Below are 19,371 nucleotides of genomic sequence, written 5' to 3'. Positions count from 1 at the left end.
TTTATTTATTTGGGAAAGAAATTAATATTAATACAATTTATTCTTAAACTGATAAAAAAGCTACAGTGAAGACATTTATAATGTTACAAAAGATTTCTAATTTGGGAATGAATTAATTAATCTATCACGGGTTCCACAAAAATATAAAGACACAACATTGATAATAATAAGAAATGTTTCTCGAGCACAAAATCAGCATAATAGAATGTTTTCTGAAATTCATCTTTGCTATTTAAAAAATATATATATATATTAAAAGAGAAAACAGATATTTTAAATTTTGCCATATTACTGTTATTACTGTATTTTTGATCAAATAAATGTAGCTTCAGCAAATGTTTTCGGAAAGACCAACCTCAAACTTGTGATCTTTCGTTTATATTTGTTCTTTTAAAATATAAAAATGAATATATCGTGCTTATTTTTCCAAATATTTCTTTCTAAAAAATACTAAAAGAATCCATATTTGAACCGTTAAGGAACATGAATCGTTAATTGGAATCAGAACCAGAATCTTTCAATTCCTTGGGATTCCCATCCTTATCAACTGCAACACCTTAATCTTTCTAGTGAAGCTAGTTGGCCAAAGAACGCAGCACACCAGTCTCCAAACCCAACACGCACTGGTTTCAGCTGGGTTTCATCACTGTCAAAACAAGAGCAATTCCTCAACAGACCACCGTTACAAATCGAAATCTCTAATAACAACAAAACGCACGTATAGACCTCAAGCCCTTTGAAAATGATTCCTTTGTTGTGTCCAATCAGGCTCGACAGCCGCCTTTGTAATCGAGACAAGTCAAAACCAACTCCTGCCCCTGGTTCATGTGTGATACGACTGTCAGCGATACTCAGACTTCTAGGGTTTGTTTTGCTTAGCTTTGACTTGGCTAAAATAGCTCTTTATGTCTGTAATCTGGCTTGTGCTTCCTCCAAACCTATACATTTACTGATGGTTTTGAGAGGTTTTTTTTAAGTATCTGCCAAACTACCCCCCCCCCCCCTTAAACCAGATGTTTATAAAAAGACACCACAAGAGAAGCAAAAATAACAGTATTAAAGTGCATGTCTATAAGCCTGCGGGCAACATCAGTGAGAATCTAATGTATTACACTCTCAGCTGTCACTGGGGTCGGTATCCTAAGGTAGAAATACTAAAAGGTACATCTTATAGTACCTTATTTACCCCTAAATGATACCTATCAATACCTTAAAAGTACATACAAGAACTTTAAAAGTACATAGTACCTAAAGTGGACATATTAAATACATTTTGTACCTTTTTTTCTGAGCGTAATGTTGCCCTGGACAGATCTAACATTGTCATTTAAAGCACAAAAGTGGATTAAAGTCATTATAAAATTACACCGGCAGTAAAAAAACAACAACCAGAAGTTCTTACCATTTGAGAACGACTCTTAGGGCATCCATTAATGTCCTCAATCTTCTCATTTGCTGTGAAATCCAAAAAGAGAGAGAAATTCAGACAAATTAATTGCTAAAAAAGAAAATAAGTCTGATTTTTGACCCCAAATGTGGAAACTTTATCCAGTTTGAGCAACTGTGTGGCACGGCCTGCTGGGATGTGACTGCTTTGGGGCTTTCCTGAGGGTGACTGCTCTCTACCCTGCATCCCGGCGAGCCCAGCCCCATCCCCCTCCCCACGGCAGCTGAAACAGGGCCGTTCACTCACAGCTGACAACTGCACACACGGCTACAATGACAGCAACATGCCTGCAGGAATCACTTTACCGCCTGCGCTGTGGGAAAAATGTGTCAGGAATGTGTAAGATGTCAGGTGAGTAAGCATGGAGGACAGACACATCTGAGACGGGCTGTCTCAACGGAGGGGCTCTCGGACTACCGGAGAACCATTTGGGTGGCCATGTCTTCTAAATCATTTGTGATTTAATTACTATTTTATAATGTTATTTAATATGGAAGCCAATTTCCACCATGGAATAAAAAAAAATAAAAAAGGTAACTGCAACTTTTTATCTCACAATTCTGACTTTTTTCTTGCAATTCAGAAAGTCACAAGAAAGGGGGAAAAAGAAGACGAAAAAAAAAGAACAATAAACAAAGTCAGAATCGTGAGGGAAAAAAATGGCACAATTGACTTTTTATTTTTATTCTGTGGAGAAAAAAAAGATGCAAACTTCAATGGAAAAAAAAGTAAAAATTGTGATGATTTAACTTGCAATTGTGAGGCATGAACTCACTATTGTAAGATAAAAAGTCATAATTACAATTACTATTTTATAATGTTATTTAATATGGAAGCCAATTTCCACCATGGAATAAAAAAAAATAAAAAAGGTAACTGCAACTTTTTATCTCACAATTCTGACTTTTTTCTTGCAATTCAGAAAGTCACAAGAAAGGGGGAAAAAGAAGACGAAAAAAAAAGAATAATAAACATAAAGTCAGAATCGTGAGGGAAAAAAATGGCACAATTGACTTTTTATTTTTATTCTGTGGAGAAAAAAAAGATGCAAACTTCAATGGAAAAAAAAGTAAAAATTGTGATGATTTAACTTGCAATTGTGAGGCATGAACTCACTATTATAAGATAAAAAGTCATAATTACATTTTTTTTTTTATTCTATGGCAGAAACAAGCTTCCAAAATTGAATTATTGTTTATACAAAATACTTAAGCCACAAATAAGAATGCATTAATTGCACTGCATTAGATATCAAAAATATCAACGTGACATCTGCAAACAAATTCAAACATTTTAGATATTATTATAATTTTAGACTACAATTTACCACATCATTTGTTACTTACTCATTATTTTATCAGTACAAAGGTCACTTTTTGGGGATCCTGTAAGTTGGTGTAAGCTCTAAATGTCCTTATTGTCACCATTTCAAGCATTTTCTTATTTCAAAATGTACTTTCAAAACTTTAGGGCAAAAGCTATTATCTCTCATTAATATAAATAAATAAAAATGTCAAGTATGGCATTGGTTGCATGCAGCATTTGTGTCTGTCAGACAGGGCAGGTCGGATTTCAGCTTCAATTGACCAGTGTTTGATTCCCTTGAGATGTAGAAAACACAAGAGGACAAAGTGGGATGACCACAATGATGAGTCATTTAACACCACTTCACCCCAGAACACTGTACTTTCAGCTCTTAAGTAACCAAATGCTCTCCGGCTCTTACAACACTTTTAAGAGGACAGAGGTAATGACAAACTCTAGTTTTGTATGTCCATGGGAAGAGCTGCTGACTGGGATCGATTTTCTTACTAGGCACTCGAAAGTACGTAAATACTGTTAAAACATTAAAAGCTCCTATTGCAATTGGGTGCAGCTACAAAGAGGTCACATACCCTTGAGATAATTAATAGTCTGCCATAACAGAATGATCACTGTTAAAATATTAGTATCTAATAATATTAGAGTACAAAATAGCATTGCTAATTCAGACTGTTTTGAAACATAAAAAGTTACAATGAATGAATGAATGAATAAATAAATGAAACAAAATATCATCATTTACAATAGTAAAAGTAGTTGAAATGTTTTTCTAATATAATTAATTAAATTTGAGTCTAATAAATGCAGGTTTTTAATTCAAGAGAACTGTATAAATATAAATAGATTATGTAATATTAACGCAATATTATTGATGTTTGTAGCCATGGCTCCTGATGATCCTGTTCAACTTGATTAACTTGCAAATTGCATTTAGGACATAAATGACTGAATGTCACAAAACTTCTTACAACTTAACCAAGATAAAACTGAAGTTTTGATTACTGGATCAAAAGCACAGAGAAAGAAATTGACCCCTAAACTAAATATACAAGGATTAAACCCAAGCCAAGCTAAAATGACTTTAAAGCTCATGTACGTAATATTACAAAAACTGCATTCTATCATCTAAAGAACATTGCTAAAGTAAGACCATTTCTCTCTCTGAGCAATACAGAAAAATGAACGCATGCATTTATAACTAGCAGGCTTTTGGGTCTACCAATGAACAAAATTAATCAACTACAATCAATCCAAAATACTGCTGCTAGAATATTGACAAAAGCCAAAAAGAGAGGTCGCATTGCGCCTGTATTAAAGTCATTACACTGCTTACCTGTCAGTTTTTGTATTGATTTGAAAAATCGTTTATTAGTTTATAAGGCATTGCACGGATTTACTCCAGACCATCTTTCAAAAATGCTTACAGTATATGAATCCAGAAGGGCTCTCAGATCTTCAGATTCTTTTCTTCTAACTGTAGCTACCTCACAGTAGTAGAACTAAAACATTTGGTGATGCTGCTTTTAGCCGCCAGAACAACCTTCCAGAAGACATAAGATGTGCTGAAAGTATTAATAGTTTTAAATCGAAATTAAAAACGTATATTTTTTTAGTCTGGCCTTCCTGTAATGTCCTATGAAGTCTTTGTATATTTTATGTTTTCTTTTTCCTTCCTTTTTAATATTTTTGTTTTATATTTCATATTTTAATCATACAAACTTTCATTTTTGTTCTTGTATTTTAAAGGGTTTATTTCTATTTTGTATTTGGTTTATTCTATTGTTTTTGCATTTGGTTCCTTCTTGCTTGTAACGCACTTTGAACTGCATTAACTTGCTTGGAAAAGAATAAAAATGTGCTCTGTTGATTTGCTTGATTATATTATCTATGATTTTATTATCTCAATTTAGTTGAATAAATTCAAGAATTGAGCACACAACGATGACCTAAATGAATAAATAAGCAGCTTTACCATTTGTCAGCAAGAAGCTTTTAATCTTTTAAAATACAATAAAACGTAGTACAATCACTTTTTTCTTTTACATTTTTTAATAACATAAATATCTGTTTTGCTGAAGGACGATGGAAAATTTGCACTCATATTTTGACATTTCATTTTCACTAAAGTTATTTGAAACATCAGAGCAGACCCTTGCATTTAATATTTTCAATGCATATATCTAAATCGTTTTTGTAAATGTAATTTGATGTGAACACCTTGCACAGAAAATCTTTGATAGACTCTTTTTGTCTGTTTGTGTCAGTGAATCGCTCACCGATGACCTGGATGATCTCAGCCAGCAGCACGCCGTCGCTCACGTCCTGCTGCAGGTCTTTAATCAGCCGCTTGTGTCCCGATTTGGCCAAGTAGTGATTCGCCCAGTCCGTGTAGATCTGTCAGCACGAGAAAAGAAAGCTAGTTTATAAATCCTTCCATAAAAACGTTTCAAACAACTAGACTTGACGACGTTCACGTCTCCCCGGCGGCTCCGCACTCTATTCAAGTCCACTCCATTGTGCCTTATTCAAGTTATTCAGCACCAATAATGCTCAAATTCTCCCGTCTGACATCACAGAAAAGCCCCTTCACTGGGGCAGGAGGAGGGAGACCCCGAGGGAGCCTAAATTAAACCTCTGAATGGGTCTGAAAGGAGTCATGTGTTGTTTGCTGTTTGGAGCGGGTCTGTCCAAAAACATTCCCGCGTCCCGTCACAAGTAAAGAAAAAGCGAGAAACAAGTCAAGCAGTGCAACAAGCATTAAAAACCACTGGGATGCCAAAACCGTCACGTTATTTTGGAAAACAAAGCTTACATAAAACATATCTTTAACTTCCTTCCAGCATTTAAGTACCTTTATTAACAAAAATAAATAAATAAAAAATAATAATAAATGGCTATTTTATACACATAGCTATTATTATTATTTTAGTTACATATACCATGATATTCTTTGAACTTACATGTAAAAGCCATGGCATTTTCCCATTTGACTTTAATATCGCAATTTGAAATAAAATAATAGCCTATATAACATTGCATAAAGACCATAATAAAAGGGTTATTTTTTTATTTTATTTTTTTATTGGATGTGGTGCAGGATTTACACACACAAGGTCAGGCAGCAGTCAAACACATTCCCACATGGGTGTTGAACAGCTTGTGTTGTGTGTTTCATGAGTAAATAAAGCCTAAGTGTATTATTGCAGTGTTACTCATGTGAGGAATCCGTTTTCTAGATGGGAAAAACAGGTGCACCCTGAGTCCCTGTACCATCAAAATAAACACGCGCTCTCCCTCGATCGCCAGACTTAAAACAGCACACAAAGCCCATATAATTATGCAGAGCAATGACCAAAGTCAGTGGAGAAATGCACAAATCCAACTCGTGCTTTGAAGGTTTATGGGCTAAATGAGTCAGATGCAATTAAAGATGAGGTGAAGACAGTGAAATGAAGGTAAGGGTAAACATGCCTTCACGCAACAAAAGATAAAAGTAACGCTGCAATTACAGATGACACTTGTCTGTCAGACTGAACCTGCTCACCACCATGTAAACATTAAAATAGCAATGCACGTCAAAAGAAATGTTGGTCATTATACAAATTTAGTACCAGTATTACCTTTAGCTCATCAGTATTCCTTTAAGTCAATATGATCATATCAACATTTGTAACAATGCTTTGAAGGTGCAGTAAGAATGTTTGTCTGTTTGTTTATTTATTTATTTTAGACTGGCTGATATGATTTTGGCATGAATATAGAATTATGGTAAAACAGTAGTTAAAGTACACTAAAAAGTATTTGTTCAACTCAAAGTACAGTAATTATTAAACAGCTTTTCTTGGCTACTGATATGACTTTGTTGTGATTTAACTGATATATTTGTCGAAAGTACTATGCCTTTCTTTTCGTAAAGTTAATGAACTGAATACTTTCATTCAGCAAGGATGCATTCAATTGATTTAATGCATTTTAAGACATTTATAATATTACAAAAGATTTCTATTTAAAATAATTACTGTTATTTTTAAGTTTCTATCCATTAAACACTCAAAAAAAAAAAACCTGTTTCCACAAAAATATTAAGCAGCACAACTGATCTCAACATTGAAAACAGTAAAATAAATTATTAACTAGCTAATAGCAAATCAGCATATTAAAATGATTTCTGAAGGATCATGTGACACTGAAGACTGGAGGAATGATGATGAAAATTCAACTGTCATCACAGGAATAAATTACATTTGAAAATATATTACAATAGAAAACAGTTATTTGAAATGGTAATCATTTTTCACAATATTACTGTTTTTACTGTATTTTTAATCAAATAAATGCAGCCTTGGTGAGCAGAAGAGACTCCATTTAAAAACATTTTTAAAAATCTTCAGACCCCAACCTTTGAACAGTAGTATATTTGTCAAAGATACTATATTTTTCTATATAATATATTTCTCTAAAACTGACTTTATAAAGTTAATGTAGTACCATCTGTATGAAAGCAGCATTCATATAGCACATCCTCCACTTTATAGCAAAAAAACACTTGATTACTCACAAACATCCATATACATGCCATCTGAATCAGCACTTACGATGACAGTTATGCTGTGAAATACACTGACCTTTATATTCTGAGTCACTGAGGCATGATGCTTCAGTCCCACTGCTGTAAGAATATTGTGACAACCCCTCATCTCACACAAAAGCAGCACTTAGAAATTCGCCCCCGTACAAATCCTGCTTTGTTGTGTGGTCGTCAAACTAGCATCTATTTCTGCACTCTTCTGAGCTCGTGGCTTTGTACAGTCCACTCTTGACCCGAGCGTGAGTTGTTCTCTCTGAGTTCAGACATGCCTTTAGGGCTGATTTGTCACTGAACAACTCTAGAGAACTGAGCAGGTGGCTCTTGCATGCATTTGCTGATGAGTGTGTTTAACCACCTGTATGAGTACGATGGGAAATATCAAACAGGATTTCCTGAGTGTGGTGCGTTTCAACAATTTACCAACAGCTGTCACTTGGACTCATCTTTAAGCTCAAAGCGGGGAGGTACAACACTGTTCAACTACAAAGGCTCTCATGTCAAACTCTAATAACAGGGCCGTTCGTGTTAGTCACAGGCAGAATTGTTCCCACAGGCACGACAGGCAGAAGCTACAGAACGTCTTTAGGTTCACGAGAGAGGCTTTTAAATAATATGGTACTTTAAGGCAATTACAAAAGATCATTTAACTGAGGTGACTGTTAGGTCATATAACCGCCCTGCTAACAGCTTAGACAAGCATGCATTTCCATGCTGATCCAGGATGGTTTGCTACTAATTTAACTTGTGGATTAACATGCACCACCATAAATAGATTTTTTTCCCACCCAAAAATGAAAAATATTTATTTATAAAAATAAAAAACTGGTGAACTATATCCTTTTAAATTGATCAGTGTTTTCATGTTTTCAGCTGTTGTCAACAATGACAATAATTCATAATTCATCACCAGCATCACAGGATTAAATTAAAATGTAAAATATCTTAACATTTTTCACAATATTACTATATTTACTGTATTCAATCAAATAAATACAGCTTTAACACTGGCATTCATGCTCTCAAAATATTGTAGGAACAGCAACTGAAAAAAAATGAATACGTAAATAAATAAGAATTATGAATAATGCCTTCAAGAGACACAAATAGTCAATGTCTCTCTCTGTAGAAAGTAAACATGCACTTGATTTCTACCTGATCTGACCCCTAAGCGTTCCTTTCATGTAAAATCCAATGTATTCTTGTTGATTCAATCATATTGCAGTTTAACTTGAGGATTTACTTGAAGGTTTTGTAAACAATCATTCGTTTTTCTTTGGAATAAGTAAATATACCAAAGAAATATTATGCCACTGAAATGACACCGAACATTTGAATTTGACCCGTCTTAAATAAGTACATATACTTTTGCAATTTGTTGCTTTTTACATTTCGCTGACCTGCGTGAAAGTGAGATCTCTATAGTCCTAAACTCAAAAAATAATCTTAACCTCATAAACCCACAACAAACATCTTAAAAGAGCTTCAGCTCAGCTTGCGGTAAATTGCGCAGTATCTATACCTGCTGCATGAGACTAAATATACCCTCCTGCTGCCTGCCTACAGATATCAGCAGGAACAGCCTTCTCTCCACACCAGTGAGGTCTTACTGATTTGTAGTGCTCACAGGACGACCTGCTGCGGCATCTTTCTGGGATGTACATCCTCACGTTCAGAGCCATACTGCTCTTGCAGGTGAAGAGAGCTCATAAACACTGAAGCCCTGAGAACGGCCTGCCACATTCACGCCTGTAATCAAGTCAGTGGTGTGGCGGGATAATTTTAGTGGCGAAATGCATTCTGGAGCATCGTTGAGAAACCTTTGCTTAAGATATACCTCTCTCTACGTGTCAAGCTTAGTGTCAAATGCCGAGACACAGACATATAAGATTATGACTGCTTTACCTAAAAAAAAAAAAAAAGTACAGCATTCATGTTTTTTAAATGTATTTTTATTAATTTTGAATCATAATTTGCAAATAATCCCAAACAATCCTAATAGAATAATAAAAAAGATATTCTTAAGAATTCCTTCTGGAATTATAATACATACTTATATTAGAATAATCATCATTTGTAACCAATCCTAAAGAATCCTGAAAAGTCCCTAAAGAATTCAATATGATTCTACAGAGTAAATTGAAATTCTAAAATAAAATAATCAAAAATCCTAAAATATACAAATAATCATAAATAATTTTTCAGAATTGCTGTGTGTGGGTGTGTGTGATTGCATGAAATTCTTTAGAAATGGTTCGAAATTATTATTGTAATAATTATTATAATATAATTCTAATATATTATAATTGCTATAGGAATCCTGTAGATTAACTAAGGATCTGTTCTGCTCATGATTGCAACTGACAGTTTCTCACAAATCTTTCCCATTTCCTTTCATCTGAACAATGTCTTCATTGAAGACAACAAGTGCAAACTTTTATGCATTCTTTTAATACTTTAATGCTTTTTTCCTGCCTCATTCACTAAAATCACATTTGCTGATGCTGGTCTCTAAAGGTTTACTGTTGAGCTGTCCTTCCACACACACACATACAGAATGTATATATATATATATATATATATATATATATATACACACAAATGCATGCAAACACACACACACACGCACATGTATATAGAGGAACAGAGTATGTGGGAGGTCTGACAGCTTCTTGAGAGGCGCTGACAACAACCAAGAATGTGTGTCGGGGTGGTGAGAAGGGTGACGGATGGCCCACAAACCCCCTCTGCACCTCTCCATCCCCCTTTTAACTTAAGCTCACACTCAAAAACAAACTCACTCTGCAAGTTTCAAAGATCGAGCCCACTGCACTAGATCATACAAGACCCTCCAGTCAAAGCCTGCCAAGTTTACTCACACATATAAGACTGTATGTTGAACAGTAGCATTTACACAAAAGGTGGTCTTTATCTTAGGAACAGTATTGAGTAGATATGGTCAGGTATGAAATCACTTTCACCCTATTAAAATCTCCCGCCATCTGTGTTGTGTCAATCTGCTCCTGATCTGTGCAGCAGTGGTGTAAAGTAGGGTTGTGACGGTGAGGAATTTTTCCCACCGGTTAATCGACGTGTGAGAACAGTGGTAATACCGGTATCACCACGGGGGTGTTCCCTCTTTTTCTTCCTTTTAAATAGCTTGTAAAAGCGACATGCACATTTTACTTTCACTTTCAAATAGCGGCAATTCGGAGTAAAGCAATTGTTCGTTTTTAGTTTGTTTGAATTTTCCCTCTTTTCCTTCGCTTTTAAATAGCTTAAAAGTGTCGTGCGCATTTTACTTTCACTTTCGAATTAGCAGCAATTTGGCGTCAATTGCTTGAATGCAACAACAAAATACAACGTCAAACTCACTTTAGCCAATATATAAAACATAGAACTTGTATCAACAAAACAAATAAAAATACACCATGCTATAGGGCAGGCTATGCCTAATATAAAATAACAAACAACAAATAAAATTTAAATAGGTATACAAAACCTATTAAATAAGTAAACATGTATAATATTTAACCAAATAAATAAGAAAGTAGAACGTTTATTAGCAAAACGAGTAAGAAAGCTTGGAGGCACGGCATACAACTTGATGTCAAATAAAAAAAATAAATGACACAAAGTTTAAATAATGTAAAAATCTGCAAACAATGTGGAACCAATTAAATAAGAAACGAATGTTTAAAAAAACCTTCCAAAATCAGATAAACGGCAAAAGTCAACAGGCTTTTCAAAATCCGAAATATTGCCAAACAGGCGCTTTTGCATCTCGTGTCTAAACTAAATAATCCGCGATCGTCTTGTCTGTCTCACTTCACTCTTCTTGTCAGTCAGTTCGACTCACTCTCCTCACTAGAGAAATTAAATCTGATCTGTGATGCTGTTGTTCGGCACGCTGCATTGAGCAGCCGCGTTCAGTTTTTAATTGTAGTGTTGTAGTGTTGTAGTCCTGTTCTTTTACTGAACTAAATGATTTTTATTACAAAAAATTAAAATTTTTAAAAAATTAAAAAATCAAAACGACGGTGGGGGTCGATGACGCGTGGGCAAGTGACGTAACCGGTGTTGCGGCTTAACACCGATATCACCATCAGCACCGTCTATCGCAGCAAGCCTAGTGTAAAGTGAGTAATTCTCCACAGGAGTGTCTAGATTAGAGCTCTAGTCTAATAATGCACATAGCACAGATGCCTCATTTATTTATGCTCCTCTGTTCTTAACCACCCTACAAATTCAATTTCAAAAGCAAATGTATTCTTTCCTTCAGCTAAGCTTTCTGGGTTCACTCCAACTTGACCTTAATGTTCATTATCTTGCAGTCAAGAGGTTTCACTTGCTGGACCTGTTATTTCATCAAGAACCGTCTATCTGAAATTCATCTCTATATGCTGGATCGATTCTTCAATTCATCCATAAAATTCAATATACACCAACGTTCAAACGTTTGGCGTCAGTATTTATTTTTTTTTAAGAAATTAACACTTTTATTCATTAATATACTGCATCTGTGCCAGCGCGTGATGTAATAAAACTGCAGCTCGTTAATAAACTTAAAAATTTTTTAAAAAATTCAATTTTATACAAGCCGCCTTCATCTAGCAAGTGCACTCGCGCATAAACTATTTTCAAGTTCAACACTTTTTGTTCCATTCAGTTGTGGATGCTGCTGATTCACCGAGACCGCCGCGGCTCAGCAAAGAGACGTGTGTGTGTGTGTGTGTGTGTGTTTTCCTTTGAAAAAGTTTCCCCAGAAATACTTTGCTATTTAATGCATTTTTCCTTACAAATTGTATTATCAGCATAACAATTCGAGTAAATGTGTAAAAGGTATGTCATGATGCCATCCTTCTAGAACAATGTGCATTTATGTTAAAATTGTAACAAATTATCAAGTTTAGTTATTCTTATTTCCTTATTGCAAAATGCTAAAACCGGCCCCGTTTTGGAGAGAAGTGGGCTCTCATTTTAACCCATATCATGGTGTGTGATGCTGAACAATCAGTTTCTAATGGTTCTAAACATTAATATTTTATGTGCAACAACAGCATATGCTGTCTCAGTGGCCTTACACATGATTTAAAATCTATTTTTTCTAACTTTATGATTTAAATGAGGATGACTGTACTGAGAATAACCTTCATCTTTTCTTCAACTGAATACTGTTTCCGTGCTGTTTTGATGTATTTTAAAGAGTTGGCAGTCAAAATAAAAAAAACTGCTGGATGATAGATATTCTTTATTCTTTATGACAAACAAGATCATGTGAATTACAGAATGTACAACGTTTTTTAAATGTATAAATTGCGGTGTACAGCGTTTATTATGAGGGGGTAGAATCCACAGCTCAGTACTCACTACTCAATACTCATGAATACTTTTAAATAGGCTACTCTTTTACTCTTACTCAAGTAGTTTTTTGGACAAGTACTTTTACTCTACTCGCACTACATTTTTTGGAAGGCAATGGTACTTTTACTAGAGTATATTTTTCAGTACTCTTTCCACCACTGATGAGCAGTGATTGATTCTTGAGGTCAAGCATCATAACGATAAGGGTCAAGCTGAGGTGAGGAGTGTAATCAATTACATCGTCATGGTAACAGAGAGCCCCCTCTTTCATTCGGCTTATTTACATGGATTAAGTATTTGATGTCTAACAGCGATGCATCATTTGAAGTGGAAATGCTTGCATTAAACAGAATAAATGAAATACAAATTGTCTAAAATATTTCAAAATATTTTCCTGTATTTTCCTGCCAGTTCCAAACTGTACTGCACTTTAAAGGGTCATCTATGTCAAATCTGTGTTTGATTTTAAAATATTTTTTTCTGAAGAAAGTCAAACATAAATAGTAATGATTAATGAAAGCCAAAATATTAAATGCCATCAATGTATATTTACTGAGTAATCCACTATTTTGTAAAGGGGGCCCAAAATAAAGAAAATCACCTGAGATTTGGAGCCAAATTACAGGAGAGAGACCATAATCATTTTTTTTTACACAGAGATTGGTAGGTCTATTAGTAAATAATAGTTAACAGTTAACAGTCCAAAAAAAAACCCATAGTAGCTTCCCCAACACTGGAGGATTTTGTATTACACTGTATTACATTTAATGTGGTGTGTTAACCGTGTATTATCACACACTGTTGTTATTGTGTGTCTAATGTGTGTAAAGCCATTTAGGAACAAACCAATGTTAGTCATTATCCAGAACTGGGACAGTCATTGTAGCTAGAATGAATAGATCTATTACCCAAGACAGACAGAAACCCGGTCAGGAGAGATGTTCTATGGGAAATTAATATCCACCTCTTTGCTTTTGTCCTGCTTATTAGTGACAATAGCGGCCTGGTTTTATCCAGAAGAGTAGATTAGATCAAAATAGAGACACTGTAAAAATTATTTTTCAAAGTTGTAAATAAAACAAATATTACTGGAGATTTTTTTTCTTTCTACTTCAAAATTGTATGTGTAATTTGTCATTTCTTTGTAATTATTTGTGAAATTTACTATAGAAATTTCTGAATGGAAATTGTTTCAAAGTAATTCCTCCAAAGTTTTTTTCAGTACCATGTGTGTCCAAAATAACACACACACACACACACACAGGGTCAAACTGACAGCAGAGTATCCAGCAGATAGGAAGACACTTAGGATTCAACCATAATCATGGATCTTTTCCCTAAACGTTCAGAAAGAAACAGCACACAATTAAAGCTTCTCATCCAGAGAGACAGGGAAAATAAAGAAACACACACACTATTATCTTCTGAACACTCAAGACAAAGCAGCACCATCCTTTTACCCACATGACAACTCAAACAGATGCATTTCATCAAATTCAGTCGCACACACTGGGAGCTTTTGTAAATACTGAAAAAGGTCTGTCCTTAGTTTTCTCATGCCCCGCTCCCTGCATCTCTGCTGTGACCCCTAAACCGTAATTATACTCCCCGGGTGACCTAAAAGTGCCCTGCTTTTAAGTGTTTTCCCTCAGCCTGTGATCAGATTTCGGCCTAGTTAAATTAGCCTTCCTCTTACCCATCAGGGAAAGGAAACCTCAATTCCTGGAGGAGAATGGACCATTTTAGACAGTTACCACACAAAAGCATGAAGATGACAGAAGAAAAAGACATGCCTGAGTGTTTTCTCAGTCAGGGAAATGGCAGAAATAACAGCAGTCTTTTAACGGACACATACCAACTTTAAATGTGCTAACCTACGCTAGGCCAATCTAAAGTATCATTATAGCATTTTTAAAATGACATTTAATAGATCGTAAGCTGGCAATATGAAAGATTTGGTAGGAGATTGTGGCCTTAATGTGAACTAGTGATGTGTGAATCCCACACAAATCGTTCTTTTGAATGATTTTTTTTAGGCATACATGATAGACCAGGAACATATCATGTATTGGCTTTTTTTTTATCAGCATTGGCCAATATTGCATGTTTAATTGTGGACACTTATTTGCACCTATTTTTACATTTTATATAGTTTTGTCATCATGCTAAATTAGCAGTACATTTCCAGTTGATATAATTTTTTTAGAATTAAAAAATATATCTGTTTTTAAAGATTTTTAATATTGGCCATTTATAGTTTAGTAGTCATAACTAGTCATTAGTCATAAAAAATAATTACTGGCTTATCATTATTGTCAAAAATACTACTAATAAAAATCTAAATAATAATACATTTAAAAATTAAATCACTAATATCAGCCAGTAACTGATTTGCTCCTGATATACTGTGCAAATTCTTCTTAATGATTCATTTGAATGATTTGGATTGGAAATGTAGACCATCTCCGTGGTGCACTGTCGTTCGCGCACGGTTCGGCACGCTGCATTGAGCGTTTAGTTTTTAAAAGTACCTGTCCTCTAACTGAACTAGGCTAAATGATTTTTGTCACTATAAATAATTCTAAACGACGGTGGGGGGCGGTGCAGGACAGTGGCCCTCCAGGACCGAAGTTGTCCATCCCTGATCTACAGTATAACTTATCCAGAAACATTAACAGCAATTATTTCACTACAAAAAAGATTAAAATACCACACAGGAAATGAATGAAATGAATCAGGAATTTGAAACAGTGCATTGAACAATCCTATTCCCTAAAATTAACCTATGCTGTGCTCCATCCAAAATGTGGTATGGATGTGGTACATTACTATTTGAAAACTTCAACTTCTGACCATAAATAGCGTATGTTTTACATATGCATGATTGAATTGCTTTTTTTATTGTGTACAGTATGTTGCCTTTTTTGTAGTTAGGAAAGCTGTTCTAAATTTTAGAGTTAATAACTGATCATTTTAGCATTGAAAACATTAAAAGGACAATGAAAGTACAACTAAGAGCACAGCACACTTAGAAATAAAATATTGTTTTATTAAAATTAATAATTAATTAATTAATTCATGAAAATAATAAATGGAAAGCTAAAATTAGAAACACTAGTCGGAGTCCACACGTGTTTTGCACATGTGGCTTTGGTCGTGTCCGCAGAGCACCACAAGCACTTCAAGTGGCTTTGGCCTTGTGCTAACATGACAAGCTCCAAGAGCATCTCTTGACTGCTGCGATGTCTGTGATTTGGAGATGAAAGCGTGAACATTAGACTGATGTAAGCGCCGCCAAATACGACCTCTGGGACTGTGAGAGTTCAGTCGGGATTAAGAGCCACATTCAGACCAAACAGAAAGCAGGAAATGTTTCGGCGTTCGCACAAGTGCTGCTTTCAAGATGAAGAACTCATCATGTTACTTTAATGAGGGCTCAAAACGTTCAGCACCATCTGCGCAAACCAGAACGCAGCACGTGATGACACTCGAGCTGCGGTTCTCAAAATAAACAGTGCACTTTTAGATTCAACATATTCACACATACAATCTGCCATCTGCAGGGCCGGGGCTACGAGACACATCCAGGCTGTACTGAAGCGCCATCAGCTCTAACAGACGGGTTGATGTGGGTCTGTCTTCTCAGCAGGACACTAAACACCATTAACTACTCCTCACCTTCAACCACCAGACAGCTGTCTGCTCAGCCCGTGCTGTATGAATAAGTGATTTGATAGAAATGAATGTTCCCGTCTGCTCTGATGAAATATGAATAATAACATTTGTAGATTTTGCTTCAGCCTTGAGCACAATGTAATATAACTTCTCTGAGTACTACAGTATAACCTCTCAATAAACCTTCCATTGTACTAGTATATTGATGGAACATTAGCTCAGGTAGAGCAGTTTACAGGCAGATAAAAAGACAAGTCTGACTAAACGGTTAGCACATATGCTCCAGATGGTCTGTGGTGCTCAAATGGGCAGTGTGGGATTGAATCTGGATTCAAACCTGTGGTTTGTGAGGGAACTTCAGAGGGTTTGTGAGATGATTAAAAGCTAATAATTAATTAAATCATAAAAATGCAACATTAAAATAATTTAAAAATAACAATGTAACTAAAATACTTATTTAGAAAAAAAAATACATTAAACCATTTATTTGTTTATCTGAATGCCATGTGACCATTAGTTGACATCAGAGAACTGTAAACATGTTGTTAAATGTTAAAAAATTTCAGGTTGTACTTCAAGTAAATATTTTAGATCAAAAAGGTTTGGCTCATAAAATTTTTTGAAAATCCCTGGGTTGCAAAGTACCATGGTACAGTGATCACTTACCAAAAAGTACAATGTTTTTATATAATTTTTTTAGAATTGTTTCTAAAAAACTACTATGGTGTTCTTGGTCATACTATGGATTACGTCATATAAATACCATAATACATGGTATATTACGAAAGTACCATAGTATTACCATCTGATTTCAATGTATCATGGTAACATCATCACAGTACTCTTACAAAAAAAGTGATGTGGTGGTACCTTGGTAAAGCAATGATATCAAATGACAGTAGACTACTACTATGGTACTTTGAAATATACAATGGTACTGAAATTCATGAACCGTGGTCATGACATAATACGTGCTCGTATTACAATAATGCACTCTCGATATTTGCCATTAAAAATGCCCAAATCTGCCTCAAATGAACTATAAATACAAGAATAAAGTTGTAAAAGCTGCAATCCATTTCTTATTGGTTAAAATGAACGAAGACTATCTTGTGTTTTTCACGAGCACCCACGGGATCGGCGCCTATGGCATCTAAAATAAATGTTGTTTGTAATGATCGGCACTATAATAATTTTTTTTATATACATATATATTCATTTATTTTTGTTCTGTTATGAATGCCACAAAATTTAAATTATTTGGAGTGAGAGGAAGTAAAATTCATGTTAGTGTTTATAATGTTTTCCCCCCTAACATTCGTTTTATTTAGACCTATTCAGTATTTAAATTATTTCTGAAAGTAATAGTAAAATGCGACTTACACACCATGCAACTTATGTTTTGTTTTGGGGTTTTATCCCCCTGACCTGGTGCAACTTTCCGGAAAATATGGTACATTTAATTATATTTTGCTGTAGTATTAAAAAGTACATATACAGTTTTTCACAGAAGTGAGTACACCCCTCACATTTTTGTAAATATTTTATTATATCTTTTCATGTGACAACACTGAAGAAATGACACTTTGCTACAATGTACAGTGTACAGCTTGTATAACAGTGTAAATTTGCTGTCCCCTCAAAATAACTCAACACACAGCCATTAATGTCTAAACCGCTGGCCACAAAAGTGAGTACACCCCTAAGTGAAAATGTCCAAATTGGCCCTAATTAGCCATTTTCTCTCCCCAGTGTCATGTGACTCATTAGTGTTTCAAGGTCTCAGGTGTGAATGGGGAGCAGGTGTGTTAAATTTGGTGTTATCACTCTCACTCTCTCATACTGGTCACTGGAAGTTCAACATGGCACCTCATGGCAAAGAACTCTCTGAGGATCTGAAAAAAAGAATGGTTGCTCTACATAGAGATGACGTAGGCTATAAGAAGATTGCCAAGACGCTGAAACTGAACTGCAGAACGGTGGCCAAGACCATACAGCGGTTTAACAGGACAGGTTCCACTCAGAACAGGCCTCGCCATGGTCGACCAAAGAAGTTGAGTGCACGTGCTCAGCGTCATATCCAGAGATTGTGTTTGGGAAATAGACATATGAGTGCTGCCAGCATTGCTGCAGAGGTTGAAGGGGTGGGGGGTCAGCCTGTCAGTGCTCAGACCATACGCCGCACACTGCATCAAATTGGTCTGCATGGCTGTCGTCCCAGAAGGAAGCCTCTTCTAAAGATGATGCACAAGAAAGCCCGCAAGCAGTTTTCTGAAGAGAAGCAGACTAAGGACATGGATTACTGGAACCATGTCCTGTGATCTGATGAGACCAAGATAAACTTATTTGGTTCAAATGGTGTCACGCGTGTGTGGCGGCAACCAGGTAAGGAGTAAAAAGACAAGTGTGTCTTGCCTACAGTCAAGCACGGTGGTGGGAGTGTCATGGTCTGGGGCTGTATGAGTGCTGCCGGCACTGGGGAGCTACAGTTCATTGAGGGAACCATGAATGCCAACATGTATTGTGACATACTGAAGCAGAGCATGATCCCCTCCCTTGGGAGACTGGGCGACAGGGCAGTATTACAACATGATAACGACCCCAAATACACCCTATTGAGCATCTGTGGGGCATCCTCAAACAGAAGGTGGAGGAGCGCAAGGTCTCTAACATCCACCAGCTCCGTGATGTCGTCATGGAGGAGTGGAAGAGGACTCCAGTGGCAACCTGTGAAGCTCTGGTGAACTCCATGCCCAAGAGGGTTAAGGCAGTGCTGGAAAATAATGGTGGCCAAGCAGAATATTGACACTTTGGGCCCAATTTGGACATTTTCATTTAGGGGTGTACTCACTTTTGTGGCCAGCAGTTTAGACATTAATGGCTGTCTGTTGAGTTATTTTGAGGGGACAGTAAATTTACACTGTTATACAAGCTGTACACTCACTACTTTACATTGTAGCAAAGTGTCATTTCTTCA

The 19,371-nt window shown here is 35.7% G+C and overlaps 1 protein-coding gene across 1 annotated transcript in view; it reads right to left on the bottom strand.

The window, feature by feature from the left end:
- nav2a (neuron navigator 2a) overlaps positions 1-19,371 on the bottom strand; it is a 240,161-nt gene that overhangs the window by 80,426 nt on the left and 140,364 nt on the right. Inside the window, exons 2-3 of the mRNA XM_016295832.1 lie at positions 5,047-5,164; positions 1,403-1,455 (exon numbers count right to left, since the gene is read on the bottom strand). Of these exons, the coding sequence (XP_016151318.1) occupies positions 1,403-1,455; positions 5,047-5,164 (171 nt within the window). The remainder of the gene's footprint in view (positions 1-1,402; positions 1,456-5,046; positions 5,165-19,371) is intronic.

The sequence above is a fragment of the Sinocyclocheilus grahami genome, unplaced genomic scaffold (genome assembly GCF_001515645.1).
Source record: "Sinocyclocheilus grahami isolate Dianchi unplaced genomic scaffold, SAMN03320097.WGS_v1.1 scaffold341.1, whole genome shotgun sequence".
Taxonomy (NCBI): Eukaryota; Metazoa; Chordata; class Actinopteri; order Cypriniformes; family Cyprinidae; genus Sinocyclocheilus; species Sinocyclocheilus grahami.
Note: the sequence above shows the minus strand (reverse complement) of the source record. Positions and strands in the feature narration are given on the sequence as shown.